The 23143-nt window shown below is 44.3% G+C and overlaps 2 protein-coding genes across 2 annotated transcripts in view; one reads left to right on the top strand and one right to left on the bottom strand.

The window, feature by feature from the left end:
• syt7b (synaptotagmin VIIb) overlaps window positions 1–10732 on the top strand; it is a 49589-nt gene extending 38857 nt beyond the window's left edge. The window contains exons 8-13 of the mRNA XM_008281384.1: window positions 3278–3413; window positions 7802–8069; window positions 8180–8349; window positions 8690–8804; window positions 8991–9190; window positions 10595–10732. Coding sequence (XP_008279606.1) covers window positions 3278–3413; window positions 7802–8069; window positions 8180–8349; window positions 8690–8804; window positions 8991–9190; window positions 10595–10699 — 994 coding nt within the window. The 3' untranslated portion in view covers window positions 10700–10732. The remainder of the gene's footprint in view (window positions 1–3277; window positions 3414–7801; window positions 8070–8179; window positions 8350–8689; window positions 8805–8990; window positions 9191–10594) is intronic.
• Window positions 10733–18174: 7442 nt separating this feature from the next.
• On the bottom strand, window positions 18175–23051 carry sdhaf2 (succinate dehydrogenase complex assembly factor 2). The gene is made up of 4 exons (XM_008281364.1): window positions 22931–23051; window positions 21395–21618; window positions 20537–20646; window positions 18175–19158 (listed from the first exon to the last, which is right to left on the bottom strand). The coding sequence occupies exons 1-4, from the start codon at window positions 22955–22957 to the stop codon at window positions 19028–19030; spliced, it is 492 nt and encodes a 163-aa protein (XP_008279586.1). The 5' UTR covers window positions 22958–23051; the 3' UTR covers window positions 18175–19027.
• Window positions 23052–23143: the final 92 nt, after the last annotated feature.

Below are 23143 nucleotides of genomic sequence, written 5' to 3'. Positions count from 1 at the left end.
GAACACTTTACAGCATCTGCTCTGCTCATTTATCGGCCAACAGCTGAACTTTCCTCTGGTTACTTTTACAGGTGCAACTGACTGAGTTTACGCTGTGTCTGACTTCCTGGTTGGCTTGGACCGGAGCTGACAGAGCAGGGAATATGTTTACAGCTGGAGGGGGAATATGCAGGCTAGTTTTTATAAGGCCCGTGTTAAGGTATTGCATGTGCTGCGCGTGGCTTAGATTTATAGCCAAATATTCGCCGTAGCACAGTGGAATGAAATGGAGATCTCCAATGTAAATAATGGACAAAAGGCCCGGCTGTGTTTGTGTGCGGCTGATTGTTTGGGATTCACGTGGCCTCTGTCTCGTGTGTTGGTGTTGATTTAGTGGGGCTCAATGGGCTGTCACCGGGCCAGCCCCTCCTACAAGAACGCATTTATAGACTCTTTGGGTAGAGAGTATATATATATATGTATCATGAGCTCCACGAGGGAAGGCTGGTCCATGAAGCCGAGCTGCAGCGCGTCTGGTTAAAGGTGACGGACGGCACGTTTGAGAAGCGTTTTTAAGGGAAAGTTTTCAAATCCAGATGGCTGTAGTTTGGCTGTAAATCTACCTGGAATACAAACAACCAATTTTACATTTTCATGCACCGAGTGTGCTGCTGAGATTTCAGCGTTGGCAGACTCTCCAGCAGAACCGGCTTGACCGTGCCAACATCCGACGGTTTTCAAACCAGTCCCTCCTGTTCCCACGCACTGGAAACATATGTTTAGAGACGTAAAGGGGGCAAAACAGCGACGGACTACAAGCAACTTCTAAGCATCTGCTCTTTGATTTATTCTGTAGTGAATAAACTGGATTCACAAACCAAGTCGAGACAAAATCAGAAGTTCATTTTGATACCAGTGAAGGTTTTTACTGTAATTCAAGAGTTTTTCTGAAGGAAAGATGGCGATCGAACACTCAGCGCTGTCTCATCACGTGTTGTTAAAAACATATTCCTGCTCTGCTCTTAACCTTTAGGTACCTTTATAACTAATTTATCATCATTTTCCAAAAGCACTGTGGTCAACATTCAGGAGATTTACGTGTTCATACGGGATGTGCAGTGAAATGCAAAGTGGCTCAATACAACATTATTAAAGAACATTCTAGGAATAAAAACCTAGAAAACTTACCATCACTATAACTAAGTGTCCCCAAAGATTATCCTAGCATCAAGCAAAGTTGTGTGTAGCATCCTGCAAGAACAGAATCCACACATTAGTTAGATTCACAGATGAGATCATTTTTAAAAAAACTGGACAATTCTGGTTCTGTCAGACTGCATGAAAGAAATGATTTCAATGTTTGGGCACGCTTTGTAAATGGATCCATTTAAAGTTGTCTTTTTTTGGTAAAAGTGGTGAAAACAAGAGCAGGTGAGAGTCAGAGGCAGTCAGGTGTTTTATGTTTACCTGAGATAACAGACGTGTTGGCGCCTAATATCAGAAGCTGTAATTGAAAATTCACAGCTTAACCCGCGAACATCGTCTCCGACCCGCCGGAGAAAACGATGCGGTTCTGTTTCAGATGTCTCCGTCGGCCGACATGCAAAAGGAAGCGAGAAACAGAAGCCATTACAGTGTGAATGGAGCCGGTGCTGCATTGTTGGCGCTCTGACCCGCAGATCACAGGAAATAAACGCAGAGTGACGAATCAATTCTTTTCTCTTCCACACCATATCCTCTGTTTTTTCTTTCCTTCCCCTCCTCGCTCAGTGTCGCTCTGCTTCTGCTTGTCTCTTTGCTGTGCAGCCCTGTCCATCTTCTCCAGCCTCCTTCTGTTTTAACGTGTCAGCTCGCTTCCTTTCTCTGACTCTCCACTCAAAACCAAATCTGGTCTGTTTTGTTTCCGGGCTTTTATCCCCCCAGCTCCCGTCTCTCCTCGGCGTTTCTTTCAGCTAATGTGATTGTGCGCTGATGTCTCAGTCTTCTCACATTAATTTGAGTCAGTAACCTCACTTTGTTCGTCCCATTAATCCTCTGAGTTTTAACAAAAACAAATCCTCTCCTCCACTTTTTCTCAACCTCAGCTAAGTCTTCGAACTCATCTTCTCCCCGGATCATCTTTTACCGTAAAACCTTTTTCTAATCCCACTCCTGCTTTTACCTTTTGTGTTCAGCAGCTCACCTGCTCAGCCGCTCGCTGGGCTTCTTCTCTCCAGGTTGTCTCATTAGTCTGATTTGTCAATATGCCTAGACTGGAATCAGACCTGTGTGTTTTCCTCTCTTCCAAATTGTTACGTAATACGAGCCAGGAGCATTTTCTCTCTTTGTTTCAAGGGTTACTGAATAGATACCACGTTTATTTCTGAAGGTCTTGTGTTGTGCTAGTTGTAGTTTTGGTATTTTTTTTTCCCGTGTGGACAATCCTCCAGAGTGTGAAGCAGCAGATGGTGTTGGTCAAAGTTTTACTGGTGTGTGTTGAGCTGAAGGGCTTGTTTTCTATATTTGTACTCAAATACAGCAAAAAAAAAAAAAGAATTATTAGAGATGAATAACAGTTAAATCCTAAACAGTACATGTAAGCTTGAGAGAAATTAACTATGTTGGCAAAAGTATGCGGACAACTGAAAGGTCCAGAACAATGGACAGTAATCGAGTATGGCACCAAAATTCTGCACATATTTTGTTATATATTTTCATGGGACAACACTGAATAAATGGCACTTTGTTCCACTGTAAAGTCATCAGTGTGCAGCTTGTATAACGGTGTACATCTACTGTCCCCTCAGAATAACTCAATGCAGCCGTGAATGTTTAAACCGCTGGCAGCAGAAGTCAGTACACCTGTCAGTGAAGATGTCCTAATTGGACCCAATCAGCCTTTTTCCCTCCCCGGTGTCATGTGACCCGTTAGTGTTATGAGGTCTCAGGTGTGACGACTGTATTTGTGATTTTCACAGTGTGTTAATGTGACGTTTATTCTGTTTCCACAAAGCCTTGGTGCACTCTTTCCATTTGTTTCCTGTCTTCTTGCTAAGCTAAGCTAACAGGCTAACAATCAGACATGATAGTGGCATTCCTCGTTCACAGGAGCGGTGTTAGTTTACGACCTTTTACAAACTTGTAAACGCATTATTATCTAAAATAACCACCGTATGCTGCAGCGTGAAGATTTCCTTCATCGGACTCGTGGAAAACCGTCCCAGACAGACGTGCTGTTGGCCTCTTCATGTGCAGTAAACCAGCACAGAATGGGAGCTTATTTATGTGAGTGTGTTTGTGTTTGTGTCCGTCTGACCAGAACTCCGGGTACCAAACCGGGCAGCAGCCCCAGAGGACAAACCCCAGATGAGACCGGACGGCGCCCGGGGCCGAGCCACGACGCCAACTCTTCTGTGTCCGACTTGGCCAACTCGGTCACCAGTGACATGCTCATGGTAACACACAACACCAACACAGTATGTATTCATATATATATATATAGACGCATTTCATTGATACACCTCTACCTCATGCGTTTTTTGTTGAACTCGCCTGTATTCAGACGGCTGCTGTCAGCATCAGAATACATGAGACGGCTTCCAGATCATTCTTCCTAATCTGAGATGAAAGCTCCATTCAGGGCTTGAGATGAGGACGTGGACGATGAGGCGAGGGAGCGTTGACATCATGTTAAAATATCAACCTATCAGTAATTAATCACTACAGTAAAGCCAGATGTAACAGTAGCTTGTATTGGCTTCAGTGACATCCAGCAGCGACATAACGTTGCTCCTCCTGTTGCTTCATGCTGTTTAGATGTTGGTCAGTTCAGTTTTTAGTTACAGCAGCTGACAGCGACAGCAAAGCTCAGAGGATCCTCCTTTATTGCAGCATTTAGGACCGTGTTGAGTTAAATGTTAGTGATAAAAGACTATTGGAGTTTCTTTGGTGCTATCATTCAGATCAATAATAATAAAAACAGTTTACTCATCACATGAATTGCTGATGTTAAGAAAAACACAAGAAGCAGCCAATCCTGTGGTTTGTCAAATGGAAAAGATAGAACAGCCATGACTGAATAATCGACCCTTAACAATCCTAAACCTGCTATCCGACAGGTTTTAAGAAAAACCAACAGAACCCATAAAAACAGCCTTAACATAGCGACAGCCTTGGATTGTGACTCCGACATGACATTTAATGTCACCAATCAGGATGACGGCGTATTATCTGACTGAACAATCCCACAGATTGGCTACGTTCACACTGCAGGACTTGATGCTCAATGAGGATTTCTTTGTGACTTCCTTCACGTTTCCACTTCAATGCGACTTGTATGTGATCTGCTGTGTGAACTTCATACGAGCCAAAAGTGTCCCGCATGCGCAGAAGAGGACACGACGACGTCACACGCAGCGAGCGTGCTCAGTGTTTATGGAAGTAAACATGGATGGTAACGGTGGAGCGTATCTGCCACTCCCCCGCCGCCACCGATGGAGGAAACAGAAGTGTGAGCGCTAACTAAACTAGCATCAGCAGCCAAGTACTGCCTGTGTGTTCTGGACACTTCCACCCCGTCAGAGCACTGCCCCGGGGTGGAAGTGGCCCCCGACCGGGACGAATGTTCTGATATTCATCATTAATTGGGCCTGAACATCCAGAGAGCAGAAAGTTTTATTGGGACCAGCCCTAGTTTGTCGTGTATCAATGACGTGTAGGTCGGATCAGTGCGACTGGGCCGTTCAGACAGAAGTCTCATGGTAAAAGAGATACCTGTTGGATTTAGGACCACTAACCTTTGATGTCAACCGACGGGCCGTCACCGGTCAGTTAGGCTGAAGTCCAGCGATGCGTCGTGTTCTAACAACACACTAGTTATTATAACAACTATGAACAATAATGAACAACTAATGAGCCTTCCAGCATCAAGCCCTCCTCGTATCTGGACCTCCGTCTGGACAATCCGACAGCCTTGATATCCGACATAGAAGAAGGTTTTACATTTAGTGTAGGATCATCGAGTCTCGACTGTATGTGAATTAAAACTGTGTCTCTTATTATTTCCCAGAGAACCATTTGGTTTTACTTGGACTAAACGTTCCAGATCACAACAGTTGCTGCTGCAGTGCTTTGCTTTGATTTTTTTGTAGAAATTTTTATCTGAAGCTGCACAAATATGACCAAAAGTTAAAATAAAAGTAATTTTGAACGAGCTGTTTACATTTGTTTGCGTATCAGTTGCTATATGTCAGACTTTCCGTTGGTTTGGTTGAAGACGGAAAAGGAAGCCGACACACTTCAGGTTAATTGAGCAAAGTTGTGTGAGAAGTGTTTCATCCTCCAACTCTTTCATCACTCAAAAAAAAACACCACCGTCTCCGTGTTCCTGCTCTGCTCAGCCACCTGTAGAGCATTAGTTACTGTCATACGGTATCTCCGCTAACTAATACATACAGTAATCATCGCTCTGAAGCGAGATACTGGGAGGGGAGGGGAGGGAACATGTGCCTTATTCGGTTCGGTAATTAGCTGCGAAGGAACATGCAGTGCAGTGGGTGCTGGGAGAATATGGCAGCGATGGGTATGAGCGCTGTGTAATTATGTGGGCTTCATGGTGCGTCTGAGGAATTCACAGTGGTGCTGCCTAATGATAATACTCATTCCGGGCAGTTTTGCCAATGGCGTCTATACATCCCACAACTCTGCTTTTGTGCTGAAAATACCCGTCCTGCAATTTTCAGCTACTTGTGCTGCTTTGGGGGGGAAACAAAAAAAGAACCGGCGGTGTATGCGGACTTTATTCCACCGACTGTTTTGAGAGGAGGGAGAGTGTGAAATGGCGTTTGGACGTCAGAGTGTATCCACATCCAGCTCTCTCAGGCGTCTCAGGTGATGGAGGCTGGGGGAGGATGAACTGGGGTCCTGTCAGCGTCACATGGTTCTTATCAGGATGCGCTCTGACACCGCTTTCCTTCTGTGTGATGCTCACAGACCCGTGGACGGTGTGGTGTGAGCATGTGTTGGCCTCTTCATTATCACACATTATCACAAACACACAGAGGTTCATGTGTGCTGTCTTTGTTTAAAGGATGAAACCAGTCATGTTCTGAGTTTTTATTAGAAAGAAATCCAGCAGTTAGTTCGTCCTTCACTCACGACGTTGTGTCCGTGGCATCCTCTTCCTGAAAAACAGACACAAATATACAATAATTTTATTAAGAACTGCAGGTTAGCAAAGGTACATGCATTTGTTTTGTTTTTTGCATTATATTCAGCTGTGGATTGATGTGTGTTTTGCAGATCTATGACTACATTAGAGCTGATTCACAGTGGACTTTAGTGCCCACATTAATGATAAGGAGTGAACATGTCAGCTATGTGTCTCATTTTGAGTTTTTAATATTTTTAGACGACAACAAGACATCAAGGCCACTGAAGAATAACCAACGTCAAGATTTACATTCACAAAATCATCTCTGTGTTTTCTTTAAGAACAAAAATTTCACCACATTGATCCTTTTTTGCACAAACCTGGTCGTGTTTTGTGCTCCAGGAGAATGTGCACATTGTTTGGGTTTCAGAAAAACAGATTAGGGAGAAAGAAAGGAAGGAAGGAAGGAAGGAAGGAAGGGGGGACTCCTGGAAAAAGGGAGAGTCTCCTAACGAAGAAAATGGGGGAAAAAGCAATTTAGGGCAGCTGTTGGGTGGAGGAGTGCATAATGAAAAGTGATCACATTCAGCATGGAGAATGAGGCCGAGCAGCTCCATCACCAGCGTGTGGGAGAATATGGGATTGGATATTAAATTTCTGGAACTGTTCCTTGAGTAAGGCCTGCAGCTCTCCCCCCCGATCAGATAGCACTTTTTAAACTGGATTTCTTTGCTGCCCTCCAGGCCACGCCGACATCAGTCAGAGGGTCTGTCTACCAACAGATAATGCGCCTCTCATCTCCGCACAGACACGCTCGCTTTCTGCCCCCTTATCGCCCAGCAGACGCCGGCCCTGTGACATAACATTATGCTAGTTCGCTTGTTAAAAGCTGCGGTTTTTATGTTGAAGTGTAGAATTAGTGCCCCCTGTGGAGAGGAGTCTAAATCTCTTATTTAGCGCGGGGCCACCTGTCCACTCGGCTGGAAGTGTTTAATCTGTGTGTGAGCACGCTGTGAATGTTGATCCTGTGTTCTGATCATACGCTCTCATACGTGCACCTAAAGCGAGTCCAGTGTGTTTAAAATCAATCCCTTTACCACACAGTCACTGCTTCCTCTTATGAGCATTCAGTAATTGATCAATATGGAGTCGTGAATCATAAATCATGATCATCTGAGCCGTCACTGACAGCAGCACTGGTCAACAATAGCGATTTATCTGTAATCTATAACATGCAACCCGCTGCACTGTGGAGCTGTACTGTATGTAATGTGGACACGATGTCTTTGTACCCGTGTTGGAGTCTTAGTTTGCAGTTTAGACTTACGAAAAGCTGTCTGGGAAAATATATAGATGCATTATATAGTCAAACAATGACTACATGTCAGACCTAGATGTGGTCTTTATGTAGGTTGTGTGTTAGGGTTAATGTTCTCTCCACCTCATCTGGCTTCATCTCAGAAGGTGCATGAATTCCCACAACCATTGTCAAGCTGGTAACTGAGCCGTTCTCTCCTTGTTTACTCGAATAAAATAATAATTGTGATCATGAGGACAAAGCGATGACATTTTGCATGTTCTTGGCTTTAAATGGATTTCTGTGAGATGTGGTGTGTGTACCAGTTCAACCAGTAACACACCGATAAACGCTGCCTCGTGACGTTTACGTCCTCCTTCACCTGTGTCTCTCAGCTGTCGCCAGGTTCGGAGGAAGACGACCACGAGGGTCCGGTGTGCGAGAAGCTGGGTCGCATCCAGTTCAGCGTGGGATACAGTTTTCAGGACTCCACCCTCACCGTCAAAATTCTCAAGGGCCAGGATTTGCCTGCTAAGGACTTTTCCGGCACCTCTGATCCATTCGTCAAACTCTACCTGCTGCCAGACAAGAAGCACAAATTGGAGACCAAAGTCAAGAGGAAGAACCTGAACCCCCACTGGAATGAGACCTTTCTGTTTGAAGGTATGATAATATCTCATTTTTGCACCGCATGCAAGCTCCTTTAAGCTGCTCGCTTTCTGTGGGAATCACTGCGGCACGTTAAGACTGCATAATGTGGATTTACTCCTCAGGGTTCCCCTACGAGAAGGTGGTCCAGAGGACTCTGTACCTGCAGGTCCTGGACTACGACCGCTTCAGCAGGAACGACCCCATAGGAGAGGTGTCCATCCCCCTCAACAAGCTGGACCTGGCCAACATGCAGACTTTCTGGAAGGAGCTCAAACCGTGCAGCGATGGCAGCGTGAGTAAGACGGAAAGAGGAGGAGGTGGAGGGAGGAGGAGAAACAGGGAGGAGGAGGAGGAGGAGGAGGAGGAGGGGGGAGGCGAAGATGAAGAGAAAGAGAAGATGGGACAGAATGTAACGGGTGATGTCATTCCTGGCTGCCGTGACGCTCCCGGGGGAGATGTGGCAGCGTGCTGGTGGGAGAAGGGATAGAAAGGGAATCTAGAGGAGGCTGACAGGTAGATGGAAAACACACAGACAGCCGCAGGAAGAGGCATCAGGAGAGAGAACAATGTGGGAAACGAGGATGAAAAGTAAACAAGTGGCCGTTGTTGTTGTGTGTGTGTGATTTCTCCAGGGAAGTCGAGGGGATCTGCTGGTGTCTCTGTGCTACAACCCCACAGCCAACACCATCACTGTGAGCATCATCAAAGCCCGCAACCTCAAAGCCATGGACATTGGAGGCACTTCTGGTACGGACCGCTCCTTCATCTCCCATGTCTGCTTGTTGATGCACGTCCAAATGAAAATGAGAAAATCATGTTTTTCCTTGTTCTCTGCTGGGAAGTGACATTAAATCCACCATAAGACATTCAGCTGTGGTAAAACAGGAGTGAGGTTTTCTTTATTAACCTGCATCCTCGCTGCCCTCTTCTCAGACCCCTATGTTAAAGTGTGGTTGATGCACAAGGACAAGCGCGTGGAGAAGAAGAAGACGGTGGTGATGAAGCGCTGCCTGAACCCTGTTTTCAACGAGTCCTTCCCCTTCGACGTGCCTGCCCACGTGCTGAGGGAGACCACCATCATTATCACTGTCATGGACAAGGACAGACTCAGTCGCAATGATGTCATTGGAAAGGTATCTCCTTCCCTCTTCTTCTTCTTCGCCTCTTCCTTCTTCTTCTTCTCTTCCTCTGTGCTTTTCTGACTCTGTGACAGACCATCAGCGGCTGATCGTTGAGCCAGTCTACACTGACCCCTACTGGAGCACGAGGCCCAGTCTCCTGCAGCGTAGCACAGCACAGGAGGAACCACTGGGTTACAACCAGTTGCTTTAGTTAGACTCACAACAGTGATGAGGAGGGGTGACGTGCAGGTAGATACAGGTGCAAGGTGTGTCCAAACCCTCCTAATTAAACCTAAACGAGGGCTGTTGAACAGGTCAGCATCAAATGATCTGCTAGTGATAAAGAAAAAAGCATTTTGGGAAGAGATTGGACCGTTCATATTCCTCACTCTCTTATATTATTATGTCTGATATGAATATTTTAAGGATGTTACCCGGTTTTGCCAAGAGATTAGCTCATTTTACTTGTGGTCTAGAAGGTTTTTTCTTTATTATTCTTTTTATAGAACTGCTCCTTTTTAAACACAAATAAAAATCAATTCATTTTCCATTTTTTTATTAAACATGTAATCCTTTCTATATGTGTAGTTTACCCGTTGATGTGAATAAATTCACCTCTACGTGTGACAGATCAACAATTTAACCACATTTCTGCTCCACCTATAATTACTGCCAAATCACTTTTGTTTTTAACTTTCAAGAAATCACCAGAATTTACTTTAACTTATAAAATATAGAAATGAGTCGTTCTAGTTGTTCCACGACGTCAACTTCATACCAGTAACTGATTCACATCTGTAACAGGACTTGGTGCAGACGGACTGTTTATTTTGAACCACACGCCACCATAAATACAGATATATACAGTTAAAGAAGATTTCTGACACTATTTAAAAGTGATTTTCAGTCCAACATGCTGCAACAATCAGAGCTCAGAATCCAATCTGCGTTCCTTTAGGCGTTCTTCATGCTTCTCGTCCGTCCTCTGCAATTACACATCCATGCAGTAATTGCAGGTGCTGCAGCCTCCTCCTTGTCATCCTAACCACATATATTATCTGCCTACATGCAGCAGCTATAAGGTGCTGCCTATTATTCCACACTCTGCTCAAAAACTGGTCGGAGGAGAATGAAAACCTCATATTTCGCGGACAGATCTGGAGATTCTTCTTTCATTCAAATCACTTGAAGTTTTGGTCTTCATTAGCGGCGACGTTAGTCTTTCTTAGAGTATTCCAGTGGATGGCATCTCTTCCTTTAATCGCTCTTTTTTCTGCTGAGTTCGAGTGGCAGGATTAGTGATGCCAGCAGGGCTGCTTCCAGTGAGCTCTTACACTCCTACTGCTTCCTGGGACTGCTCTTTACAAATATCATAAATCTAATACAGATATTACGCCGGCTGTGTCTTTCTCACAGATTTATCTTTCATGGAAGAGTGGCCCTGCAGAAGTAAAACACTGGAAAGACATGATGGGGCATCCTCGTACTGCCGTGGCCCAGTGGCATGCTCTCAAGGCCTGAGGGACCAGCTACCAACCTGCCTACAGTGTTCCCCCCTTCAAGGATCCAGCATCAGCCTCCCGGCCCTCAGCACACATCCCCTGCTCCCTGAACGCAGTCTCCAGGCTGCAGACCATGTATCATCTCTTTGTTCTCAGGCCTCTTTGATATTCCTCGCCCTCAGTCCTTGTGACACCGTCTTTAAATTTCACCCCTGTCAAGCTCTGATTCCCACCTGACTCCCTCTCATCCGTTTGTCTGAACTTAAAAACGTCTTTGATGTCTTTACTTACTTCCTCCTTGTGCCCTCTTTAGGAGATTTTCTTTCTTTTTCTTTTTTTTCCTCCCCTCCCTCCGTCTGTCTGTCTGTCTGTCCTCCGCCATGTCAACCATTCCCAGTGTTTAACATACGAGCGGTACCTCTTGCCACCCGTGAATATAAACTACCAACCAAAAATGAAATTCATATTCCAACCATCGTCTGTGGCGGCAAGACGGGCTGCGTTCAAACATGCACATGAGTGTGACCGGCACCGAGCCTGTGCAACCCATTTAGCCTCCACATGCGGCGGCACTGCAGCAGCGAGGAGTCCTCCTCTCTGCCGTTCGCCTTTTTATCTCACGTCCTCTTCCTTTTCCGTCACTGTTCCTCCATGCCATTAAAACGCCTGAAAAATCAGGAAAGCCGACGCAGGCGATGGCAGAGTGACGGGCTGTGTTTGAAATGGACTGCAACTGGACTCTGTCACTCGACTCATGTTTGAACTTTTTTCACTTTTCGCTCTTACTCTGGTACCACTGTAATAATTCTCCCCTTGGCTGGAACCCTTTGTTGTCTGTGCGTGCTGTGGGTGATGTGCCGTAACCCCAAAAATAGGATGTGAACAAGAACATTGAACACTGGTCTGATCGGGCAAGTGTCAAAAAAAAAACAAAAAAAATCAAAAAGATAATTTCCTATTTTCTTGGAAAAGAAATCCCAGTGGACAGAAAGGAAAAAAAATAAAGTGATTAATGTTGTGTTTTATTTTTTGGTTTGAAAAGAACTTAGAGAATCAACCTGTTCTTCCAGAAAATAAGCAAAAAGCAGCTTCCATGCGCGTGGAAGTGGAATAACGTGTGAGTGTTTGTGTGCGAGTGTTTTAGACGGTTTAACCGACGATAAGTCGAAAACAAAACTGCCCTTGCTAATGATGGTAGAGCTGTTAGGATTCGTGGTGTTGCGGTTAGCCGAGCACTTGGGAGGAGGTCACCGAGGTTAAAGGGTCGGTCCGCCCAAATCACAGACCATAGGGAGGACTTTGTGATGAGCTTTACCCCCAATATGAAGCAGGACAGATAGTTTCAGGGAGAATTTATCTGCATTGAGCAGCTTGTCTGATGAAACATGTGACAGCAGCAGCTCTCCTGGATAATCGAGGGTGTTTAACTGAAACTCCTCCACCTGCGTTCAGCTCCAGTGGTCGGAGAGGTCTTTGGCAACAGGGTGGAAACTGAACCTGAAGCTTTCTGCATGGCTTCATATTGTGAGGGGTGAATGGGTAAAACATGTTTTTGTTTTCATGACAAAAAAAAAAGAAAAAGCCTTAACACAGGTCTCCTTTCTGGCTTTTTACTGCTTTTAAGCCCGAGACACAAATTACAACACCCTGAGGAAACACAGACAAAGAGCTCGCGGCACAATCACGCCGCCGCTTGGTTTCGGTGCTGCTCAGAACAGTTTGTGGTCGGTCCTCAGATTTGGGATTAAACTACGCAGACTGTGAAAGGCTGGAAAGTAGAACCACAGGTTGATTTTATTATTATTGTCGCCTTTCTGTTTCCAGTGTTGAGAGCGAGTGTTAAGGCTCATTGTGTGATTTGGGAGAACAGACAATTTAAGAGTTCAGGCAGTGAACGGCTACAGGTGGAAATCATCAATCGACCAATCAGAACACGCTATCCCTGTCGCCCACATCAGTGTGTCTCTTCCATTACTGAATCCCCCGACCCTCCTCTCTGTTCAGGGTGACAGAGGACAGTACTAGACCTGAGTCTGTGCTGTCTGGAGGTCAGTCTCCCAGCTGTCTGCTGTGCTGCCTGAACGTGACCTCCCTCCGGTCCCGTATGGACACGTGCTGATCACATGAACGGGAACAAATTAGAATAATAATAATATCCGGGGGGGAAAAGTCTTTTTACATTCCACGGTTTTTGTCTACTGGATGTGTGTACGTGTGCATGTTTGCGCTGTGGGTGTGAGTCAGTATTTGGACTTCAGTTTGTGTGATTGTATTTATTGTGAGTCCCTCTGTGTGTATCTGCACTAAGTTCTATTTTGCCAGTTTAATACGGAACCGCGTTGTTTTTATTTTGTATGATTCAAGATGTACAAAGAAATATGTTCTGTTTTTTTAAAGCTGTCACTTCTTTAAGAATCACTGCACTTGCTGCCGACGATGCTGGAACAAACCTCTCTCCATCGCACGGTTATTTTCCTCATGTGTGGTTTAACAGGGACGTTTGTCAGACACGAGCTGAGAGTGAAGGTCAGAGGAGTGTCGCAAACGAGCTTTACGGCAACCGTCGATTTAAAAAAAAAAAACTGTTTCTTTCAACCGTCATGCACCAGATTTTTAGTTCGGACAGAAGCAGCTACCAACATTTTGTCCTGAATGTCCTACCTGTCCTTCCTATCTGGTCCAATCTGATTCACCGAGGCCAAAAACCGAAGGGTGGCTCCTTAACATCACAGCTGACGCTCCCCTCAAAACACCCCCATTGTGCACACATGCTTTCTGGCACAAAGTGTTCTGTGTGTGCCTTATGAACCCCGCCACGCCGTGCTCTTCACCATATGCGCTCCCTCTCCAAGTGTCAGGGAGGGGAGGAAACAAAAGGTGAGACAGGAGATAATCATCACCTCTTTGCATCACCGTTCGCTACGTCTCAGGTCAGAGCCGAGCATCGGAGCATCCCAAAATAACCAGGAGCATAGTCATGTGTCTGTCCCGATGGCCCCTTCAGCCAGGGGCCGCTTCAAATGCTGCCGACGAAGCATTACATTCCAAAGGCTTGAGGAAAAGTCACTTTGATCAATGCAACTTAAATATCGGTTAAAGATCAGTCAGGGTTTGGTATATTTTTTTAAAGAAATCGAGCTAGATTCGTCTTTCTACACTCTTCACTGGCCAAACTACCACACACTGGTAACGTTTACTGGACAAGCTCGCATTTCTGTTTTAGGGCATTCTCTTACGGGGACTGCTTGAGACACAGAGAGGTTAACCAGCAACATTTTAATTTATATACTGTATAAATGATTGTGAAGTGTCCTGTATGAACAAAAAGAAATGAAAAAAATGAAAAAAAATCATCAGTATTTACTGGGGTTGTTGATATCTGTGTGTCCTTGGTATCACTGCGCCCCTCGTTCACTCCCTTCTCTCTTTGTAGTTACACATCCGTGGGGTGCCCGATGTTAAATATCAACCATTTATTTTTTTGAGATCTGTACAGTGTATATAATAATATAAATGTGTATATAAAACAAAGATACTTCTGGTCTCGTATTGTTATGACTTTTTCAGAAGCTGTTTTTTTTTTTACTGGTATTATTTTTTCTTCTTTAGGTCACACATTTTACTACAAAAAGGAAAGAGCTGCCTTCACGTTAAAGATAAGTCCCTTTAATTGACTTAAAAAATAACTCCATGCATTCAGAATCCTAAAACAGCTTCTGCTTAAAGCATCTAATGAAGAAAGAAGTCATTCTGCAGAAAGTACGGATGAAAAACAAAACTGATGCATCACAGATCTAAGGTTTGAAATAACCAGACGATATGATGCTACAGGCTCCAGCTGGAAGGTCTCTGGTTGGCGTCCCGGTGAGGACACCCGGGGTCTTCCTGCGTGGAGTCTCCATGTTCTCCCCGTGCAGCGTGGGTTCTCTCCGGGTTCTCCGGCTTCCTCCCACAGTCCACAAACATGCTGAGGTTAATTGGTGATTGTAAATTGTCCGTAGGTGTGAATGTGAGTGTGCTTGGTTGTCTGTCTCTAAGTGTAGCCCTGTGATAGACTGGTTACCTGTCCAGGTGAACCTGCCTTCACCCTGAGTCAGCTGGGATAGGCTCCGCCCCCCATGACCCTGGTGAGGATTAAGGTGTAGAGATGATGGATGGATGTAGATTAAAAAACAACCGTTAAAGAAGTGTCATGGAGTGAAAGTGTAGTGTTTTCATGTGACATAAATGTGAGGTGTACCATAGAATGAAAGTAGTAAAGGTCAAAAGGTCGAGCATCTCATAGTATCTCAGCTGTTCTCGTGTAAATGTACGTAGTTAGTTTTGCTGCAGCCCAACAAACAGCCCACGATGCTGCCACACAGCTCTGACTGTAAACCACCAGCCCTGTAGAGCACACGTCTCACTGAGGTTTGCTGATAACTTTTAAACAAGTTTAACTGCAAATGCATGGACCTACTGAACAACATATTCTCATGTGCTGTCTCTCTTCCAGCTTCAGCAAAGACAGGGTTTGAAGGCTCTTCTAGAATTAAGGAACTCGCCTGCCGCGCCTCCTACACACTAAGTTTCACCGCATCTCCAACACAATACCGACGAAGAGGAGAAGCTGCGCGAGTGTGCAGCGATGACAGAAGGTGTTTAATTCACCAACTTATCTAACACTTCCATCCTTAAAATTAAACGTGGCGAGCCTCCTCTCAGAGCACTTTTCTTTGGCGCACGACTCTCCGGCAGTCAGAGGGAAGACAAGAGGCAGGCTGGGGGTGCTGCTGCTGGAAAGAGGAAGCATAAGCACATGAGATTGAAATTCCAGGGGAGCGGAGGGTGATGGCAGGGCTGAGGATGAAACAGAGCGCTGTCACGACACGGGAAGCAGCAGTGGAGGATGACAGGAGCGCTGGGCTACAGATAGGCACAGTGGGTGTGCGTGGGCAACTGATGAATATACACTCTAAACAAGCCTCAGAGCAATAAAGACATGAATTGTGCTTCCCCTGCATGTGGGATCTTAAGGTGGAATCCTTTTTTTTTTCAAGGCAGGGATTTGTGACAGCCACCATGAATCACATCCAGTTACAGTTACAGTGGAAACATTCTCACATCCGTTACAGCAGCACAGCAAAGCCAAGGTAATGTTATTTAGAACAAGTTAAGGCTCTTCATTAAACTATCCTCCCTAATAGAGAGCTTCAAACTTACACCGCGTTCCACATTATGATGCAAATTGTATGTAAGTGTGATGAAGATTACATTTTTTGTTTTTCAGTTAAACCCATGGACGGCGCCGTGTCTCAGGGCTCGTTGGATCACTGACATCAGTCTCAGACTCCTGTGATAACTAGTTTAACAGGTAAGCACAATTAAAGGAAAACCTACTAAAGAAGGATGTTCCACATTATTAAGCAGACCACCTTTTACAAGCAATACGGGAAAGAAGAAGAACCTCTCTGCTGCTGAAAAGTGTGAAACAGCTGAATGCCTTGGACAAGGTATGAAACCCTTAACTACCTCATGTATTCAACAAACAACCATTTTCAGTTCTCTACAACCTATAAAATGTTTTGGAGCTCTGTCGTGCGTAATAATGTGGAACAGTGCGTTTTAATCTGCCATCATTGGGAGGTTTGTTCAATAACATTTGAATTATGCTTTAACGTCTGATGACTTGAAAATGATGCTGACTGTCATTCGCATCGACTGTTCAGGAAAATCAAAGAAAAATATAATTTGCATAATAATTTGGAACGGGGTTTACAGTTAAACATCTAATGGAAAAGGTCCCTGGGACTGAAAAGCATACATCTAGATATACTACTTAACGTAAGCCATGCATGTGTAGGTTGCATTTTACTGCTGTAGGTGCTGGTGGAGGATCTACCTCATATACAGGTAGCTAGCTGAGTCCAGTGGTTCACAGGTGAGGGTTCAAAAGGCCCCTCCATAGGCAAGGCAGGTTTATTTGTATCGCACAATTCGTAGCCGAGATAATTCAAATTGCTTCAGACAAAAGTATAAGAAGACAGAAAAAATCAGTCCATAGAACATAAACACAATTATTAATTAATGAAATTAAAAGCAAAAGGCAGATAAAATCAATCCATAAAAACATCATCTTTAATTAGAAGAGTACAGATTCAATACTTCCAGCTGTCATATACACAACATAAAAATGTTTTCAGCCTGGATGTGAACATGGTCAGAGCTGAGGCCCGTCTCACATCTTCTGAAATCCAGTTCCAGATTTTAGCTGCATAAAACCAGCAGGAGACCCTCCCTGAGGTTCTCAGAGGAGGAGTAGTAGTAGTAGTGGTACTAGTAGTAGTAGTAGTTCTAGTAGTAGTAGTAGCAGTGGTAGTAGTTGTAGCCTTACTGTGTCTGGTTGTGACTCTGGGCACCAGCAGGAGACCCTCCCTGAGGTTCTCAGAGCCCGACATGGTTCAGATGGCACCAACATGTCAGAGATGGACTTTGATGCTGGACCATGAAGACACTTGGACACAAGCAGAGCTGTTCTAAAGTCATCCTCACAGGAGAACGAGACAAATCTGGGGGGTGATTAGTGACACTGCTACATATCTGTGTTCGTCTTTTTAACTTTTCCTGAGTTCTTGTATAATTTCAACTCTTTGGTCCGGACCTGGTTTCACTTTGGTGGAACTACAGCTCCCGAGACGTGATAAACTGCCCTCATCAGACTTTTTATTTTTAAAGCAGTCACAATGCAAAGCTGTTGGGAATCCCTGCTTTATGCTTTATCTGTTTTTTGGTGTTTTTTTCTGCCATATAGAGCCTTCATCCCCCCTATAGCTGTCAAATAATTACATATAAGGAGCGTATGCGGAGAAATGCGGTGGAGCAGAAGTCGCTGAAAATGAAAACACTTAAGTAAAGTAGCTCAATTATTTTTCTTAAATAGAGTACTTGAGTAAATCAACTTGGTTAATTTCCACCACTGATTAAGATTAAGGATGAGACAGATGGTGGAAGGAAACGCAGAGGGGAACCCTTCTGACATCATCTCGGTCTATTTTAGGACAAGCTGACAACATAGAAAACCAAAGTGCTCGTTGTTACTCAACCCTTTTGAAATGATGCACCAGGAAATGCATGTGAACCTGAGTGTGGGCCTCGTGTCGGGTCCTTGTTTGTGTAACGCCTCGGCTGTGGATCATGTGTGCATTATGATTCTACGGCCGTACGCAAGCAGGCTCGTCGTCTGTTTACACATTCTGTGCACGTCCTCTGGCCAGAGGGCATTTCCCTTCTGCACTCAGTACAAGGTTCCACTGAACCGACATGACACGCAGCCGGACAAGAAATGTTCCCCATGGTCAGGACACGCTGGTCCAGCGGTGGAGCAGAGGAACCACTGGGTCTGCATGACTTCTGGTAAATATGTGGTTTAATTGGAATCTTTGCAGAAACGATCGCTGTTGAGTTTTGTTGTAAAAAGATGCAAAAAAAGAAAGAAAACAGAGAAACAAGGCTTCCTTCATGTTTAATAAGTCTTTTATTCAAACACAGTCATTTTGTGGCCCTATGAGGTGATTTTTTGTTTTATTTTCCAGGCAGCTCAGCTCATAAAGCTTCTCAGCAAACTGCCTTTTACATAAACACAGCAGCTGATATTTTCACACATGAAAACTACAGTATGTGTGATTATATGAGGTACTGGCCGAGCCTTTCACCAGCGGTACCAAGACGAGCAGATGCTTTGATTTGACACTGAACGGAGGTGATCTGCTTCCATCTGCTGTCTGTAAACACACACTGCAGGCGGCACAACCTTGGTTATGTAACAGAGACCGTCCACAGCGTCCGTCGTGTCGTCCAGCGGTCATGTGATCCAACCGTGTGGTCATTTGTTAAACAATAAACACAGAAAAGAGCACGGCATCAACATTTATTAAATAACCCATAATGTCTGGAACAGGCACAGAGGAAGCATCGTACAGATCAGCTGGTGTCTATTTATCACCGCTCACTTATTCTGTGTCTGAGAAGCTTGAATTTACAGAACTGGATGAATATATATATATATGTATATATGTACAAAACATGAAGAACAGCTCCCTCATGTCTGATCCACAAACCTCCCTCGACTTTATTAAATGTCCCTACGATGATCAACAACACACATGACGTAGTGGAGCGCGCCTTTATGGCCGCGTTATTTCATGGAAACAGTATTAGATCAAAATGTACCCCAGATGTTCTGCACCCTGCAGTGTTCTGCACACTCTGCTGACTTTGGGAGGATGTTTTCTGGAGGCTGATTCCACTCATATCCACTCAACAGGCCTCCTTTAATGTGTCTCTGAGGAGGTCTGGAGGGCCAAGGACCTCACTGGCTCTCTTTCTCCAGGTACTCCAGGCTGGGCGCGTCGAGCCTCTGTTCTTGGTTGCGGTTCTTTGTGAACTCCTTCAGCAGATCCATGACCTCTCCCTGGTAGACGTCAGGCGTGGGCTGAGCTTCTGCAGGCAGAGAGAGCAGGTTTCATTATGTTCAGTCTCCAACTTACTGGAATTTCAGGTTCTTGCTTTTATGTAAGAAGATTCTTCAGGAGACAGATGGCGGAAGAGGAACGAGCACTCGGTAGGGAGTCCTTCTGACATCACCTTGGTCTATTTAAGGACGATCTCGGGTCATTTATTTAAAAGGCTGACGTAGGCGGACAGAACGTCACATTTTCCTCCAGATGATAACAATAAGAAAAAGCACATTTCCTGTTGCAGTCACAGGTACAGGCACCTCGTCATTTATACCTCCCTCATCCTCAACAGTATCTGTGTGACCTTGACATTTCTGTTTTCAAACCATCTTAATCAATAACTGAGTAATTAGTAGTTTCAGGAGCGTCAGGTTGCAGCAGCTGATTCTGATTTGTCCCCAGTAGCTGCCGGAGGAATTTGTCGCTGCCATTTCCACACTGACTCTATTTTTCGGCTGCTGTGCACAAAACAGACAAATAATTGAATCAAATTAAGAGCACATTAGAGCAATAAAACGGTAAGTTACCCGGGGACGGTGAGGACGCAGCCAAAAGAGACAGAAAAGGAAAAACAATCCCAGCAGAATCAAAGATCATTTGTAAGAGTTATTAATTATTCCAGCATCAGCGACAAAGACTGACTGCCAATTTAAAAAACAAGTCCTTTATAATTATTATACCCGTTACAGTTTTCCACGTTTTTATTAGTCTGAAATTAAAACGAGCATCTTTGCTGCTGCTAAAGCAACAAGACAAAGCAAATATGTATGAACTGTAATTTGTATAAACGATAATAAAAGGCTAACGGGGTTCATTAAGGTAATTCATTAAGTATGCAAATGTTTTGCCGTGTGATTTTAAAGAATATATCAAATTCCTTTTAGTGTCTGAACTTACTGGAGCCATCTGCTGCTGGCTAATGATTTGCTTTATTGGATTATTTTTAGGTTTCCTTGTACAGCACCTTCATACGGCAACTCAAAGTGTGATGCACAAGAATCAATAACACAAGAACAGGCAACAACAGGGAGCAAGCAACGTGATAATAATAATAATAATAATAAAACTTGCCAGCAATGAAACAACAAACCTGAGAAAAAAAAGAGCTAATAATCAAGGTGCTGATGATCATGAAACATTAACGGCTGAATGTTGTGGAGGGAGTTAATTAAAGGTTTTAATGGCTTTTTAAAGTGCTTGTGTTTCATATTTTGGGAGCATAATTTTAGTAGCCTGACTGAAAGTCAGTAAACAAGTTCTATAAATACCCGGGAGCCAGTGTGTTAACGTGCTGTATGAGATGTGAGCAGTATTACATGTTTATGAAGAAACACGTGACAGAAACAGAACCAGTCTCCCACCTGTGGCCCAGTAGTAGATGTCCCAGTCATTGCTCGGTTCATTAATCAGTCTGTCGTACTGCTGCAGCTGCTTCTCACTCATTGTGTTCAGGTAGCGCTTTGCAAAAAGGCTGCAAGAGAGACGGAGAATTCATTAGAGTCTCTCTCAATGGAGAGTCGTCGCTGTAGGTTATCTGCTGAATGGACTGTTCAGGATGAGCTTCAACGAGAAGAAGTCTCTGAATGGAGCTGAAAAAAAATAACACTGCTCCAGCTTACAACTTGCACATCCATCCATCATCTCTACACCTTAATCCTCACTAGGGTTATGGGGGGCGGAGTCTATCCCAGCTGACTCAGGGTGAAGGCAGGTTCACCTGGACAGGTAACCAGTCTATCACAGGGCTACACTTAGAGACAGACAACCAAGCACACTCACATTCACACCTACGGACAATTTACAATCACCAATTAACCTCAGCATGTTTCTGGACTGTGGGAGGAAGCCGGAGAACCCGGAGAGAACCCACATTGTAAAGAACAGGTCTGCATATATTTTCAAGTTTGTTCACACGTTCATACAGTGAGAACATACGTGTGCGTACATCTAACTACAGTGTTTGTATTTAAAACACTGAATAAGTCAGACAGCTGAAGCCTCATAATAACCAGCTGAGCTTCATAGATCTTTTTCTTTTGCACAGAAACAGGACTATCTGATCCTATTTTAACTCACATTGCCTGCTTTGAAACTGCTTAAAAGGGAATCCAGTGTGGATGGTAGAAACATTTACGGCGACTGTGGACTTCTATAAATGTAAACTCATCCTTTAAGGTGAACAGAGTGGCTAGAGGGCACAAAGAGGAGAGTTCAACCACCTGAGCAGGATGCAGTTCTCCAGCATGCCCCTCTTACGGCTCTCGTAGAGAAGTCTGCGTCTCTTGATGTCGGTGGGCTCGTCCAGCTTCTGCTCCCAGGGGGGCAGAGGGATCTCGATCAGGTCACCCCTGGTGTCGTCAGGAGCGTCTCCGCGGTAACCACGAGATGACACCAGGCCTGTGACCACTGGCCTCCACGCCGCCTGACACACACCTGTAACCAGCTGACACACAACAAACACACGAGTTTAGACGAAATCTGCTGAAACATGCGGCTGACATGTCTGTGTTCATCATCACCACATCAGATGGTGCATTTTAAAACACCGCCTTTGTTTAGGGTGAGATTACTGCAGCGGCTTCTACGTAAAAGCATATTCAGCTGCTTCATGAGCACACAGAATGAATGACCTGCCTGCTTCAATGTCAGACACTGTTTGCATAAGTGTCCTATTGTTTTCTTTGTAGAATTATTTTAGTATTATTATTACTTAAACCATGCCATAACCATGGATGACCTGTTTCAATGTCAAAGTGTTTACAGTAAAGTCCTACTATTTTCTTACCGGAATTATTTTACTTTTTATTACTTATTTAACACGGTAGCAGCTTTTGTGAGAATTATTCTACCTTCAGGTTCTTAGCTTTGAATGCAGAACAGTTAGACATGCATAGAAGTAGACATGTACATACATACTGTTAGAAAATAATCCCAGTTACATATTTTCCCAACAGTCCTGTTAATAAATGTGAGTCACCCAGAGACTAAATAATTTTATGTGTCACTTCAGATGTTACCTACATTCAACTTTTTTTCCTACTTGGAATTATGAGATGATGAAATGAAGAAGTATTGAAAAGGACGCAGAAGGTGAGCATCGAATCAGCATTTAATTTGAAAAGTTGATTTCTTTATTTTTTTTAATCCCTTTCTCGCTCTCTTACAGGACCTCCACAGTATATACACTCATATATTTTTTTTTCTTGTGTGTTTTATTCTTTATTCTTATTCATCTTGTTCATATTGTTTCAGTGTGGAACAGGTGAACAACGCATTTATAGCAGGTATGACTGTGTTTGTGACCAACAAAAGCCTTGAATCCATCTGCAGTGTTTTCCCCACGTGTAAGAACCAAATTCAACTCTTCCTTTCATGAAAAAAGCTCTTGTTGTTTCCCACTAGATGAAGACCTTGACAGTTCCCTCAGCCTGTCTCTAGCTCCTCTACAGTAACAACAACAGAGGAGATTGCGTAACACCGCACGCTGCCTGTTGTACAACCGCTTACTTCTGGGTTGTACAACCGTCCTCCGGCACCAGTCAGGGTGAACCGAACCGGTCATTAATGATACCGTTATTAATGCTGCACTATCACACAACTGGTTTCACAGTTCTGCCGAGTCGTATTATTACTGAACACTACATAATGTGCAGCTCACGTTGAAGTGGTCCAGGAGCTCTGCCGTTAGCGCCGGTGCAGCGTTCAAGGTTTCAAGAACACCAAATGTAGAAGTAATCAAATACTACACGACTCACCCTCTTCGCAAGAGCAGAGCACAGCATTGTCACGTCTTTCTTGTACCGTCCTCAGACCCACTGAAGCGCTTCTTCTCCGTCAAAACGTTTCTGGTGTCCGACAGAACTTACACAAGCTGGTGACGTCACAGCAGCGCGTCGCCAACTTCCGACCTTACACACGCCGCCATGTTGCTAAGGTAATGCTGTTTTATTTCAGCCACAAGAGAATAA

Source organism: Stegastes partitus, unplaced genomic scaffold (assembly GCF_000690725.1).
Source record: "Stegastes partitus isolate 25-593 unplaced genomic scaffold, Stegastes_partitus-1.0.2 Scaffold232, whole genome shotgun sequence".
Taxonomy (NCBI): Eukaryota; Metazoa; Chordata; class Actinopteri; family Pomacentridae; genus Stegastes; species Stegastes partitus.
The sequence above is the reverse complement of the archived record's forward strand: the minus strand, read 5'-3'. Positions and strand labels throughout refer to the sequence as shown.

Coding starts and splice junctions, on each gene's coding strand:
- sdhaf2 (XM_008281364.1), bottom strand. CDS start 22,957: ATGCTGTGCTCTGCTCTTGCGAAGAGG. Junction 21,619..22,930: donor GCTCTGCTCTTGCGAAGAGG/GTGAGTCGTGTA, acceptor GTTGTGTGTCAG/CTGGTTACAGGTGTGTGTCA. Junction 20,647..21,394: donor GAGAACTGCATCCTGCTCAG/GTGGTTGAACTC, acceptor TCTCTCTTGCAG/CCTTTTTGCAAAGCGCTACC.